This window comes from Elephantulus edwardii, unplaced genomic scaffold (assembly GCF_000299155.1).
Source record: "Elephantulus edwardii isolate Elephantulus edwardi_28Jun2011 unplaced genomic scaffold, EleEdw1.0 scaffold00003, whole genome shotgun sequence".
NCBI classification, from domain to species: domain Eukaryota; kingdom Metazoa; phylum Chordata; class Mammalia; order Macroscelidea; family Macroscelididae; genus Elephantulus; species Elephantulus edwardii.
This window is the reverse complement of record NW_006399753.1, coordinates 37761707-37777813: the sequence shown is the minus strand read 5'-3', so window position 1 is coordinate 37777813 and position 16107 is coordinate 37761707. Positions and strand designations below refer to the sequence as shown.

The 16107-nt window shown below is 34.9% G+C and overlaps 1 protein-coding gene across 3 annotated transcripts in view; it reads right to left on the bottom strand.

The window, feature by feature from the left end:
• PCCA (propionyl CoA carboxylase, alpha polypeptide) overlaps positions 1 to 16107 on the bottom strand; it is a 577332-nt gene that overhangs the window by 226276 nt on the left and 334949 nt on the right. For all 3 annotated transcript variants that reach the window (XM_006879382.1, XM_006879384.1, XM_006879383.1), the window contains 2 exons: positions 11157 to 11267; positions 2888 to 2990 (listed from right to left, as the gene is read on the bottom strand). In XM_006879382.1, coding sequence (XP_006879444.1) covers positions 2888 to 2990; positions 11157 to 11267 — 214 coding nt within the window. The remainder of the gene's footprint in view (positions 1 to 2887; positions 2991 to 11156; positions 11268 to 16107) is intronic.

Below are 16107 nucleotides of genomic sequence, written 5' to 3'. Positions count from 1 at the left end.
AGCACTATCTTCACTGTAGCCCATGTCTTAGTATCTTTGACTTTCATCTGCATTCATCTCTTAGTCTGACATTTCTTTTGATTTCTTCTTTAGCTCGCTGATTATTTCATAATTTTTTGTTTAATCCTCACATATTTATGAAGTTTCTAATTTCTCCTCTGGCATTGTTTTTGATCTGTTAGTACACTTGGGTTGTGGCTGCTGTTACTAGGGAATAGAATTTTTTAACTTGATTTTAACTTTACTTTAGTCCAATTTATAAACAGTCACATTGGTGAGTGACTACCACACTAGACAGTACAAGCTGAGAGAGATTGATCCATGATTCTTCTCTTGATTATTTTCCTCCTTCCAGTCATTCAGTAATTTGCTATTCTATGTTCTCTCTTCTCTTCCTAGATATCAATCAGACATAATAACAATAAATCATATGGTAAAGACTCTTATACTTTCTCTCGAGAACTACAGCAATGATTACCAATATTTTCACCTAGCATTTCCTTAGTAAAATCATATTCTAAAGCCCAAACTCATTGCCACTGAATCAGTTCAAACTGATAATGACTCTAAAACAATCAACTGTTCCATAGGAGTTCAAAAGCTGTACATTTTTATGGAAGCAGATTCTTCTCTTCCTTCCATAAGATATAAATATGTCTATAAATATAGTGCATTAACCAGTAAGCCAACAAGGCTCAGTGATGTATATTTTAGTCACTCATTGCCGTCAAATTGAGTCTGACTCACAGAGACCTGACATTGGGTTTTCAAGGCTATAAATGGCATCAGGAGAAGAAAATTGATACACACATATATAGGGTATACAATTTTTTTTTAACTTCCTTTGCAATTCTTTAGGGATAACTTGAATTTTTTTTTAAATTTTTATTTATTTACAAAGTTTGAATACATTGTTTTTCACAAAAGATCTTTCCCATTTTCTTCACTCCACCTACCCATTGAATTCTATGCCCTATGATTAACACCCTACCCTACTCCCATCCTCACCCCACAACTTGAATTTCTTATTTGTACTTTCAGGATTGTTTCATCAGTCTCTATCCTTTTAAAATCTTTCTCCTTCCTCTTGTGGGAAAACAAGAAGAATGAAAGAAAATTGAAGAATACAACTTTATCAACATCATGATTCACATATAGTCATTTTGAGGAGTACATGTTGTTGTTGTTATTGTTATATAGCGACCCTATACAACAGCCCTATACCCTGTTCTATCCTGTGTCAATCTTACTGTCTCAGAAACAACTACCCCATTACCCTAGTTACTGAATCAATCCATCTAATCAAGGGCCTTCCCCTCCTGCGCTGTCCCTCCACCCTCCCAAGAATGACGTCCTTCTCCAATGACTGGTCCCTCCTTGCAACATGTCCAAAGTATGTCAGACAAAGCTTCAGAATCCTTACCTCCAAAGAGCAGACTGGTTTCACTCTCTCTAGGATGAACCTGTTTGATACACTTACATAATAAATAATCCTTTCACTTTAGGAATTAAGTGTCAGTGAGATCCAGGCCATAGTCTTTGCAATTACATGCTGTGCATCAGAAAGGAGAACAATGACTGGGGATGATAGAAGGAGAATTGATGCCTGTGAGCTGTGGTGCTGGAGAAGAGTACTGAATATACCACGGACTGCTAGGAGAACAAAGAAGTCCATCCTAGAGAGGGTGGGAGCAGGCTGCTCCTTGGAGGCAAGGATTCTGAAGCTTCGTCTGGCATACTTTGAACATGCTGCAAGGAGAGGCCAGTCCTTTGAGAGGGAGGTCATGCTTCAGAGAGTTGGAAGGACAGCGCAGGAGAGGAAGACCCTCAATGAGATGGACTGATCCAGTGACTGGGGTAATGGGGTAGGTGTGTTCGAAGCAATAAGTTTGGCACAGGATAGAGCAGGGTTTAGGGCTATTGTACATAGGGTCACTATGAGTTGCAGGTGACTTGACAACACATAACAACAACAGCAACATGACATTTCTCAAAACTTTTTTGACACTGTTTACTGAAACATCTAATTTATTGTGTAAGAGTTGCTCTTAGGAGAGAAAAAAAAGAGTTGCTTAAAAAAACTATTTCTTGATCTTTGTTCAGAAGTTCTTGTTATACCTGCAAAAATCTACCGTGACCTGAATCCTGTATCTTCTGCACTTAAATATCATCTCAGGAATGATACTTCACATAACAAATGTCTGCTTGTGTCTTTATAAACTCATCAAAGTTATTACATTAGCATGTTTTTTACTTAGAATGGGAAGGCCTGTACTGAAATGAGCTCTGCGTATTTCTTATAATTGAACTTGGTTTTCTTTGGCTACTCTTACTCAATAAATGTATATTATACTACAACACTGTAGAGGACAAGTCAAAGGCAAGTGTCAGAACTGCACTGTAATTACAATTTACAAAATGAACCAACAAGTTAACCTAGGTTGCAAGAGCCAGAATACCAGTTTATACCTCACTTCTGCACTTGTAGACTGCCCTCAATACATTTTATTTGTAGTTACTCTTATCTAATCTGAAATAAAATTTTCTTTTTAAGCTATAAAAACAAAAAAAAAACTTTGAGACGGTAAAGTAATGAAACAGACATAATATTGCAAGCTACTTGATCAGAAATCCTTTAAGTTTCAAAATATTTTCTCATCTTTGACAATGTCCAAATTAAAAAGACAGAACCCTGTTTATCTCTGGATTCCAAAACTTCATTTGAACAGCAAAATTATAATTTTAAAACAGCTGTCTTTATGATATGTCTTTAACAGACAACAAGATTCAGAATTAAAATCAAGTAGATCTTTTAATCTCTTTTTTATGCAGGTAAGATTATTAACATTTTCAACTCATTTAATTTCTTTAAAATGACATACAATACCTTGTGTGTTCTTTAAAATGCTGTGCTCTTAACTGTGATGCCACAAACAACGAAGATGCTATTGCCAGTAACTGGTGTCTCTCTCTTTCCGATAATTTGTGTCCTAAGGAATATAATCAGGTTGTAGTTAAGGGAGTTTTTGTTTGTTTGGATTTTTAAAAAAAAATTATATGATGTTAACAACCATGATTCTACATAATAAAGGTACCACTGAATCAAACAAATATTTTATCAACTGTCTGTTATAGAACAAGTATTTTATTTGGCACTCAAATATGAGAAGGTAGAAAGAAGAGAGGAGAAGCATAATTGTAAAAATAAAATTTTGCACAATCGAATTTACAGTCTCATTTGGGAAGCAAGACTATAAATAAATGCATAGAACTGAATAATAAATAATGAATAATTAAGACCACACACACACAAACACATAATCTCTAGAAAAAGTTTGTGGCTCCTCACTGCTACCTCTTCTTATTATACTTATTTTTCAAGTCAAACAACTCAAAATTCATTTCCATCAAGTTGGAACCAAATTAAAGGTGACCCTGCAGCAGGTGTTCAGAGGTTATAAATCATATGGAATGAAATTATCCATCTTTCTTCTGTGGAGCATCTGGTGGATTCAAACTGCCTGCCTTTGAGTTGGTAGTGCAATACTTAAAAATATGCGGCTAAAGATAAGAATCTCAAATCTTCGAGGAGTGTTGACTGGTCAAGGTCATTGTTTAGGGCATATTATCTAAGGTAATAAAAAAAGTAAAGGTGTCATTCTTTCTCTTCTATGGAATCAGGGTTTGTATCTCTCCCTGTAACACAACCACTTTCTTTTTTTTTTTTTAAAGCTAATCTTTTTTTTTTTCCAAATTAACAAAGTTTATTTCGAGTTCGAACCCGGGCTCCCACGTGCTGACACAGCAGCATCCACCAGAGAACCCCAAACTGGCGCATACAACCACTTTCTTTGAACGCTTTCTCTTCCTAGTTGGGTCTGGCTTCACTAAATGGAAGAGAAGAACATCATGTTGATGAAGAAGAGGGCCAGTAAGTGTGACAAAGATCCTCCATAAGACCGAATGGAACAACAGCTAAAATAGCCAACTTTTAATATGCAGAAAAGTGTAATGATACAGGGCGAGGCAATGTTTCATTATGTTACCTATAAAGTCACCATGAGTTAGAGTCTACACAATAGCAACAATCTAACTGCACCTTGTTTTGTTCACTTTTTAAATGAACAGAATATTAAGTTAATAGATATTTCAGAACACCAACACTTAAAATGTATGGTATAAGATTTTGGCAACTGAAAAAATTCTACTGATGTCCAGTAAGCTTTGACTCTTAGTGACACTGGATCAGGCTACTGAGATTGTAAATAATTATGGGAGGAAAATGCTTATCTTCTTCCTGCGAAATAGCTCATGAACTAGACTTTGAACTCCATCGATTTTGTTAAGTTTAATTAGTTTATAATTTTCCCATGTTGTTGTTGTTATTGCTTTGTGACACAGACTTTTAAAAATTAGGAGTGAATTATATTTTTTTTCACTTCTTCTCTAGCACCTATTTTCTTTATAATTCAGTAGTTTATGTACTTTTAATTTTATCTCTAATATAATCAGTAGCCATTAACAGTTTTGTTGGTTTTTTTTCCCCAGAGTTTTTAAATTTTACTTTATAGATTGCTTACAAAGTTCATAAACATTGTGTTACACACTATTCTTCATTCACATTGTGATTTATACAATCCTGTGGTTTTGCTCCTACCCATCCTCACGCCTCCATTCCTACCACTTCTCCCCTTGGGGTTCCCATACATGTTTTGCTAGTTATCCTTCTAGTTTTTACAATGATGGTCTTATGCAATATTTGTTCTTATGAGACTGAGTTAGTTCACTCAGCATACTGCTCTCCAGTGTCTCCCAAGTTATGCAATAATTTTGAAAATCATTGCTCCTAAGTGCCGGATAGTATTCCATTTTGTGAATATACTAAAATTTTTCAATCCATTTAATACCACAATTTTTCAATCCATTCATTTGTAGTTGAACATTTGGGTAGTTTCCATGTTCTTGTGATGGTGACTATCACTGCTATGAACACTGGTGTACAAATCTCCATTTGTAGCTCAGTTCTAATTTCCTTGGGATATATTCCTAGTAGTGGAATAGCTGCATCTTGTTTGGTTTTTATCTTGAACTTATAGTTCACATATATTAAATACACTCATTCTAAGTGTATAGTTTAACAAACTTGCACAAATTTATACAAGCATACAAATACCAGACCCATCAATAGGGAAATAAATGTTCCCTTCACATCTTCTGAGTCAATCTCCCAATCCCGTTCTGGGCACCAAGAAACCACTGATCCAATGATAAAAAATCCTTCTCTAGTTTGTAGAAATAAAACCATACAGTGTTTACTCTTTTAAGTTTCTGTCCTTTCCCTCACCATTATTTTGAGATTCAACTATGTTGCTACATATATCATTATCACACTGAATAGTATATTGTGGTATGGAAGACAAGGGTGTATGCTCAGGACTGCATCTGTTTGTTGAAACACATCAACAGGTATTCCTAATTCCTAGGACTATATTTTTTGTCAATTCTTTCAGTGCAGCTTGAATGTCATCCTATGTCACTATTGGTTTCTTGGTCATATACTACTCCCTGAAACAGTTTGGTGTTGACCAATTCTTTTGGGTACAATGATTGTGTATTCCTTTCATCTTCTAATGTTTCTTGCAACCTTCAAAATTTTGCCGATAGAATCCTTCAGTATTGCAAGTCGAGGCCAGATTTTGTTTTTCAGTTCTGTCAGCTTGAAAAATACAGAGATTTCTCGCTTTTGGTATTCTAACTCCAGCTCTCTGCCCTTTGTATTATACTTCTTTGTTTAGTCTTCTCAAGCTGCCCTTTGACATCTGTTCAGGTCTCTCTCTGGCAAATCTTCCCTTTATTTTAGCATCTTTACATTCTAGTACAAGTTTCATAGTCTCTTGTGACATCTATTTTAGTCTTTCTTCCTTCTCTGTCTTTATAATGACATTGTCATCCCACAACTCAACTGGTCTTCATTTATTAGTGTCCAGTGCATCATATATATTATTGAAGTTGTTTTTAAATTCAAGTGGTATAAACTCATGGCCATTATTTTGGTTCTCATGGGCTTGTTTTAATTTTCTTCCATTTTAATATGAACTTGCATAGGAGTAATTAATTATCTGTTCCATAGTCAGTCCCCGATATGCTTTGATTGCTGATATTGAGCTTCTCCACTGTCTCCTTCCAGATGTAGTCAATTTGATCCCTCGATCAAGCGTGGTCCACATGTAGTTGTTGTTGCTGTCGGATGCCACTGAGTACGACCCATAGCAACCCTATGAACAAAGATCTGAATGCTGTCCCATCTGTGTCATCTTCACACCTTCTGACACACTAGAGCCCATTACGGTAGTCACTGTGTCAATCTACGTGGTTTTGAGTCTTTCTTTCCTTCACAGACTCCCAGCCTTTCCAAGCATAGCTTCCTTTTAGCAGCATGCCTGAAGTATGTAACTTGAAGCTTTATCATCTTTGCCTCCAAAGAGCATGCTGGATGCATTTTCAGAGTTGCCATTTTTTAAAAGTAGTTGCAAAAAATAAATCAATAACAGGACAAAATTTCATTATGTAATTTCCACCTTCATTTCGGTCACTAAAACCCCATTTTGCTACTACCAGTCCTCCTCCTTTGTATCCAGCTTTCGCAGTCCAAATACCAATTATAATGAATGCATCTTATCTTGACTGCACATTTGTGTGCTTCAAGAATTGCTTTCCTTGTTTAAAGAATAACTTACATTTATTTGTCTATTTTATTATTTTCATAAAACTTATAAAATATTTTTTTACATGTAAAAAAATCTCTCCATGTCTCTCATAGTTGCTGTCTTAACTTTACTCTTTTTGCTTTTTTTTACTATATATTTTAGGGTATTTCATACATTCATCCCTTTGGGTCAAAATTTGGTTCTTAGTAGTGACCATTCTTCTTTCTTTTTGATTACTAAAATAAGTTAGTCACTTATTTTTAAAATAATAATTTTTATTTCTAGGACCCTTTGTCTTCTAATTTAACACCATCCAGTGTTCTCCCGAGTTTTCAGTAAGCACCATCACTGGCTTCTCAGATCAGCAATTCTAAAATCAGGTACCATCTATTTGCAGTGATCTCTCTCAATCTTTATCAGTAGATAGGTCATCTTTATTCTTGGTATACTAAAGTTCTATTATGAATAATTCAGTCAAAGAAGGGGTAGTAATCTGCTAGTAAATTAAGAACCAACTAAAGATTGTTAGAAAAGAGGAGAAGTCCTTTGTGTAACATTTGCCAACGTCATTCATGGCTGATTTCAAACTACTAATACTATAACTCAAAAGATGGATTAGAAAGAGATACACAAGAGCTCTTGTGAAGACAGTATAGTTTCAGTACACAGGACCTTTGGAGTGCTTTTACCATAATCTCAAAATCATCTAATCCTTGAATCTTGTCTTAATTTCCTAAATAAAACTGATGTACACTCACTGTGGTCACAACACACTGCTTATAGTTTTACTTAGCACTTATTTTATCCTTAAGGAAGCCAGAGAAAAGAAATTCTAGCTATTCTTCACTTACTAACACGTATTATGTCCACCACTCTCCATTGAGGACAATGGTACAAAATGATTACCTAACTATTTTACAAATTAGCAATGTATATATGGCAGTAACAAATGCTGAGTTATACGCTGAAAGTAACAATGTGATAATTACGGCTGTGTGTTAACTTGGGCAGCCATGATTCTCAGTGATTTGGCAGTTAAGTAATGATGTAATCATCTCCCATTTTCTCAAAATTACAACTTTGAAAATGAACAAATCTTTGGAATCTAATTATGTGGGTAAGTGAGGACAAGGTATATTTATCTTTGATTTCCTTCCACGGCTTCTATCACATATTTAGTTAGTAACTTTAATTACTGAGTTTCTAAAGGTTCAGTCCATCTTTGGTATTGCAACTTTGAAAGGTAAAAAAAATTTTATTAAAATCCTTACTAAAAGATAAATAAAAATAATGGCATATTTCTCATGCTAAACCAAGTTTTGGTCAGGAACCTGTAAGTTTTCAGAATAAAAAGATAATTTGGTTAATGTTTTTGATTGGAGTAGATCTGAACTTAGCAATACAGTCGAAAAAGAAATCTAAAATGTTCATTATAGACCAACTGAAAAATATAGGTTTTCATTTTCCTTTTATTTAAAAATAAACATTAAGTCTTCATTGTTCTACTTATTTTTCAAAATTAAATTAGAACAGTTTTCAATACAGAATTTCATTAGTTGATAAAAATAACAAAATCCTGTGTAATCTATTTTTTAAATTTAGATACAATCATTTCAAAGTTCAAATCCAAAATGTTTTAGTAAAATTGTCCTATTCAACAAATAAATGAGAATTTATGATAATAAGCATTAAATTTTTCTAATATATACTAGAAAAATTTAATGCAGTAATAAAAACAGGCACTTCCTTATGAAAAGTGCCTAGGCTATCTGGACAGATGGGAAGCAGATGGGTAATCCCAAAGGGGCAAAATGACCTGGCCTTAAACATATGGAGAAGATCCTGGATTAACTTCAGTTGCCACTTCCTGCTGTCTCTTTCAGGCACATATATCAAGTAATAAAAATGATACAGTTTAATATATCTAAGAACTGCTCTGGGAGAAAGTGGAAAGAGTGATCTAAAGAAAAATAACAGTATATAGTAAAAATTCTAAGAAGAAAGAATGAGTTGGAAAACAACATGAGAGAATAAGACAAGAGGCAGACATCATGAGTGGCAAATGCAGGAATGCAAATTTAAACTCCTAATGGCAATATTATAACATATAGAAGATTATGGTTAAAAATTTATATAATTTATTAATTTTAATTTTGGCACAGTGGAAAAGTAATGAAGCAGAAACTGAAAATCCAAGGTACAATTCCTAGTTTTCCTATTTTACCAGGTATGTGGCCTTATCAATCCTCCTAGATTTAGACGTTCACAGGTAAAAGAAAATAGTTCTAACTTTATAGTTCTCACAAGTAAAATGCAGAGGCTTCTTACAAGTTAAGGCAATAATGAAAAAAATATATAATTTTCCTCTCTGGCATGAGCATAAGAAAGAAAAGTTCCTATGCTGATAATTGCCTATTAAAAAAATATAATAATGTATAACAAAATTGCAATATCTGAGTTGAAGGAAATTATTGAGTTTTACAGGTATTCCTTTTTTGGAAATTTTCTTTTGCTACTAAATGTACTTTGCATAGACATTATTCCAATTAGAAAATTTAAATGCCACAATTTTCTATTTTATGTGATAGTTTAACATATAAGTATACATATATATACACACACACACATACTCCATACATATAAAAATGTGTATAAAAGAAATACACATATAAAGATATGTACTGTACATATCTTTATGTGTTTTTATGTACTGTACATATCTTTATGTGTTTTTATGTACCTAAGTACATATATATATATATATATATATATATATATATATATAAATGTATTTCAATAAAATACCCCATATGCATACAGTATTTTTTTCCAAAGGGTCATTACGTTTTTAGCTGATTTCTGCTTTTATATTCCATCATATTACTTTCATAGAGGCTTAAGTAAAACAGACTAAAAATCTCATTAATCCATTTCATAATTTTTAATTAAAACTTTAGAAAAGGCAAAAAATGCTAGATTTAAAATAGCGTAAAATATTTACATAGTACATGAATATTTGGTGGTGGTGGTATTGTTGTCAAGTACTTTGGAGTCACCTAAAACTCATAGTCAACCTGTGAACAGCAGGTCTAAACCTTCCCTAGTCTGACCATCAAAATCGCTACCTTGTTCAAACCTATTGTTGCCTTCAGTGTGTCAATCCATACTGTTGAGGGTCTTTCTGGTTGATCCTCATCCTTTTCCAGCTTGATGTCTTTTTCCTAGGACTAGAGCCTCCTGATATGTCCAAAGTATATGAGATGAACTTTCACCAGAGGTGAAACAACACACCAAATTTCAGTTCCACATATAAATACACATCAGTACCACAATTCAAAGGCTTCTATTCTTTGATACTCTTTCTTATTAACTGTCCAACTTTCAGATGCACACAAAGAAACTAGAAACACTATGGCTTGGGTCAAGTGCACCTCAATCTTTAAACTGACATCCTTGCTTGATAAGGAATGTCCCCTACTGAGGAAGGAGATTGTTAGGGCTGTTAACCAAAAGGTTCAAAGCTCAAACTCCCCAATCATACAATGGGAGAAAGATGGGGACAATGTCCTCCCACTAAAACTCAATAGCCCTGGAAACCAGAAGGAGGATTCACAGTGAGTAGAAATTGGCTCAATGGCCATGGTTTTGGTTTGGTTTTTAATCAAAATATCAGTGGCTTTAATACACATTGAGGCAACTTAGAGGGCTCTGTTGGAGATCTGCTTATGAAAGGTCACAACCTTGAAAGACCTATGAGCAGTTCTACCCTTCACACATCACATCCCCTTGAACTGAGGAGGCCTCAAAGGCAATTATCAGCGCCATTCATAAAACAGATAGAAACCAAGTGCTAAATTTCACATGAAACTCTTCATTTATCCAAAATGTTAACTGTTTAAAATAAAAATCATCCCTTTCTTAGACATTAGTTTCATTAATGAGGTTAGCATCTAATCTTCTGAAAACATAAGGTATTTTTTACGAATATATAGATATTCTCAAGAAAAAGGAGCTTCTATATGTACTGGTAGAGAGCTTTGGTGGTTTAGTTGTAAGGAGTTCCACTACCAGATCAAAGGCACATGCAGATTGAATCCACCAGAAGCTCCACAAGAGAAAGACGTTGTTGGATGCCACTGAGTCAGTTCTGACTCACAGCAAAACTCTTTATCAAGGAAAATAATCTAGACAGTCCTACACCACCATATTCATAACAGCAGTTATATTTGATGCCACTGTGTTAATACATCTCATTAAAGTTCTAATTTTTTGTGGCAAAGTCATTTATAAACGATGAATGGCAGGAGTCAGGTATACTATGAATGTTTTAGTAAACTGATTATGTAACACAGGCCTTAGGTCTTAATTTCAGGGGTTTAAAAAAAATCATACACCAGTATAAAGTATAAAAATTATAATTTCAGCACACTAAACTATTCCAAAACATACCTTTAAAGCCATCAGGATATACTTCAGAAAGAAATTTTGTGCTGATGTCTCCTTGTACAAAGCGTGAGTGGATTATCACCTCCCGAAGTAAAGAAATATTATGTGTAACACCTAAAAGTAAAATACCATATTAAATAAGAGAAAAAGAACTCAATTTAAACATCTAATATTTAAAATCTGGAGGCATTTCCTCATCAATAGTCTGTGATCCAGAAAGAATAATACAAGACTACTTACTTCCTTGACTTTATGAAACAACTAAACCATATGGAATTCAGGTAGTAATAAAACGCTAAATATAAGCTTTAAAAGCTTTTCTTTACCAAGCAATTCAGTGGGGAAAATAAATGTCTTTTCAATAAATAATGGTAAAACAACTGAATAGCCACTGGAGAAGGTAGTGAGAGGGGGAACTTCAAAAAAGTAACTCAAAATGGTCCACAAAATTAAATGTCAATATATAAAAGTTTAAGAAAAAAAATATAGGTGCAAAGTTTCTGTGACCATGGAGTAAGGTAGGCAACAGATTCTTAGGAAGTACCAAAAACTCTTAGACCATTCAAAGACAACAAATTATACTTCATCAAAATTAAAAACTTCTATTGACAATGGCAAAGTTTTTGATTCTTCAAAAGGTACAAGTAAGAAAATGAAATGGCAACTTACAGATTGACAGAAATTACATATATTTCAAAAAACTTATATCTGAAATACATAAAGAACACTTACAAACCAACAAATAAAACTAGCAAAGTATCTGAAAAGACATTTCACGAAAGAGAGTATGGAAGTGGTCAGTAAATAGAAGAAAAGACATTTAGTATCATTGTTCTCATGGATTCAATTATGTCATCCTTCCCATAATGTATGCATTATAAATCCTAGCCACTAAACCAGTGGCTATCTGGAAATTGAATGTATGTTGTGTTGAATGATACCATATTCAAGTAGGGTGTGCTTGAAGCCAGTTAGCAGATTATGTGCCTAGGAATACAGATATGAGGGAAAAGACAGACACTATCTAAATACACAGAAAGAAAAATGAGAACACATAATATGGTATCTGATCTGAAGAATGCTCAATAAGAGATGGCACAACCCTTCTTGCTTAAAGTGAGAGGGCCTGATGAACTTGCTGCAGAAGGTCAAGAACTGCACACTTCAATATGTATTGAAGCTCAACATCAAGAAAACAAAGATTCTCACCACTGAGACAATTGGTAGCATCATGATCGGATGGTGAAGAGATTGAGATTAACAGTTTTTGTTTCCTTGGTTCCACAATCTTGGCACCAGCAGCCAGGAAATTAAAAGATGAATTGCACTGGAAAAGTCTGCTGTCAGAGACCTCTCCAAAGCACTGAAGAGCACCAATGTCTAAAGACTAAGGTACACCCAATACAGGCCATGGTCTTTGCAATTACTTGCTATGCTTCAGAAACCTAGACAATGATTAGGGATGATAGAAGGAGAGTTGATGCCTTTGAGCTGTGGTGTTGGAGAAGAGTATTGAATATACCATAGACTGCTAGGAGAACAAGTTCATCCTGGAGAGGGTGAAGCCAGGCTGCTTCTTGGAAGCAAGGATCCTGAAGCTTCATCTGACATACTGTGGACATTTTGCAAGGAGGGACTAATCCCTGGAGAGGGACATCATGCTTGGAATGATCGGTGGACAGCGCAGGAGAGGAAGAAACCTTAATGAGATGAATTGATTCAGTGACTGAAGTAATAGGGGTAAGGTGTGTCAGAGACAATAAGCTTGGCACAGGATAGAGCAAGGTTTAGGGCTGTTGTACACAGGGTCACCGTAAGTCACACAACAACAACAAAAACAAAATTAGAAAGGGGGGAAGGATATTAAAAAAAAATAAGAAAATTGGGATCCAGTGACTTTATCTAAAGACAGCACATTGTAAAGATGAGATATATATATATATATATATATATATTTCAATGCTATATATATATAATAAAAATTGTATATATATATATATATTTAAAATTGTATATATATAATTCAATTATATATATATATTTATATATACATTTCAAATTGTGACAGACTGCTACATTCCCCTAAAACTCGTTCTAATTTTTTCCATAATAGCTTTAGCTAGCCATAAAACCACTCCTTCAGACTGCCTTTCTTCAAATATTTTAAAGCTAGATGCTGCTGTGAGCCATTATGAGTAGGTACCAACTCATAACAGACCCTTCAGCTGTTTTTTCAAGGCAGTTAATTGTACAGGAGGAGACTGCCCATCCTCCTATGGAGCAGCTCTGATGGACTTGAACCTCATGCTTTTGGGATTGCAGCAGAACCTCTCACAGCTATATAAGTGGTTTAGTGATGACAAGCTGGACTGCAATTCCAAAAGCATGACATTCAAAAACACCAGCTAGCTGCCCCATGGAAGAGAAATGGGCAATCTCCATCTGCCTCAGAAAACTCATAGGGTCAGCTATGGGTCATTTCTGACTCAAGGGCACATAACAACATCATCTCTAAATAAAATAATGTAAGCTAAAGTAATATATTAAACTCTTAGATCACTTTCTTTAAAGGAAATTGCTTGCCTGGATTTTGTTTCTTTCCTCACCCTACAAGCTTCCTGATGTTGCAGGAATTCCATGTAAAAGTAGAGCAAAAAGATGAAACATCTCATGAATAATTTCATGAAGCAGAGTTGGCCCATCAACATGAATCAGCCAGACTGTTACAGCAGAAGTCAAAAACTTTTGAATTATACCATTGTATTTAAGAATCTTTGTTACAACAGTTTATCCTATATAGGAAATGTGTATATTAGTACGTAATTTATCTAGAGCTGCTATAATAGAAAAGCCCCTAGTGGAAGGCTTTAATAAGCAGAAACGTATTCTCCCACCGTTTAAACAGAAGTCTAAGTCAGGGCACTAGCTTGAAGGAAAGTCTTTTTCTGCTGGCTCTGGAGAAAGGTCCTTATTTCCATTCAACATCTGTAAGCCTACTGATCTGTGAACAGTTCCTTCTGTCTTGGCATCAATCTTCTCCTGGATTAGGATACTCTTAGCATAGGGACCCTGAATTCACAAGATGTGCTCTACCTCCAACTCTTTTTTATTTTGTAGTAGTCATGTCTTGACTCCCTTGTCTTTCTTTTCTCTCTTATAAGATAAAGGTAACTTCGGCTACACTTACGGGAAATACCCATTAATAGGATCAGGGTAGTGACTTGAGTGCTGATGTTGATTCTCATTCTAATCACATCAGAGTATATCATAAAGAATAATTATATTAGTATGTAACTGCCAAGTTACAGAATTCAATAAACTGCCAAAATAATGAGAACATGGTCTAGCAGAGTTGGCACATATATTTGTAGAGATAAATTAAATGCATTACAATGGATAAGTACCATGCTTTCCTCTTCAGTATGACTTCCTACCTCTAAGCTAACAAATGGTAATAGTTTACAATATTCTTCCAGACACTTATCTATGCACCACTTTATATCAGTCCAAGCCACCAATCACATAAAAAATTCTGAACATTTATCTGTACATTTTTTATAAAAACCAATTCCCAGTCCATTTAAACTAGCTTTAAACACTTACAGGAAGATCTAAAGTTCAAATATTAATGTTATTATTTTACCTATAAAAATACTCACTGGAAGAAGTTATCATATCTAAATGATAATGTGTAAATACCTTCTATTATGTATGTCCATGACAAATGACGACAATTAGCCCACCCCTGTCCAACAAGTAATGATGTAGCTAATATTCTATAACAAATGTGTCTAAGAGGTTTTGTAATTAGATATATATTTTATGAGACAAGAAATGTTAGATGGGGGAGCTCTGGTGGCCTAGTGGCAAGGAGCTTCAACTACAATCCCAGAGGCGTATGGTTTTAATCCACCGGATGCTCTGCCGGGGAAGGAGGGACACTCTCCTCCTGTACCAGTCAGATCTGATTTGACGGTACACTCACACAAAAATAATAAAATTAAAAAAAATTTAAAATAAAAAAAAGAAATGTTAGATTATATCAGTCTACCTAATAAATAATTTCAACAGTTTAGCATTTACTGAAATATTAGTTTACTTTAGAATATAAATGAAGAGCAACTGAAGACATTATACTAGGATGCTTAGACAAAATAGTAAGAATTTTGATGCCTTACAATAAGTTAAGGTGCCCTGGTGGCACAGTGTGTAGCATGTCAGACTGCTAATGAAAGATTGGCAGTTCAAATGTACCAATTACCTTGCATAAAGGCAATCACCTCACATAAAGATAGGCAGCCAAAGAAATCCAATTGAGGGCTATGAGTTGGAACTGACTCTGTGGTAGTAGATTTTGGAGGTATATAAGAGCTTGTTAGCTGAAAACTATGGTTCCAATCCACCAAGCACTCCACGGGAGAAAGAGAAAGTTATCTGCTTCCATAAAGTTTTACAGACATGGAGACTCTATGGAGCAGTTCAACTCTGATCTACAAGGGATCCATGAGTTGGAATTGATTCACTGGTAGGTGGTTTATAAGAAGTCAAGCTATGTTCACTGCCATCCCAGAGGTGCATGGTTTGAATCCACCAGATGCTCTGCTGAAGAAGGAGGAACAATCTGTTCTTGTGCCAGTCAGATCTGATTTGATGTTACACACAGAGAAAATAAAAATTAAGAAAAAGTCCATCTATAATGGAATTGGACCAATTGGTAGCATCAGGATGGATGGTGAAGAGATTGAGATTGTTCACAGCTTCAGTTTGCTTGGCTCCACAGTCAACACCCTTGGCACCAGCAGTCAGGAAATCAAACAACGTATCGCAATGGGAAAGTCTGCTGATAGGGACCTCTCTGAAGTACTCAAGAGCAACAGTGTCTCTCTGGAGACTAAGGTGCGCCTGATACAGGCCATGGTCTTTGCAATCACTTGTTATGCATCAGAGAGTTGGA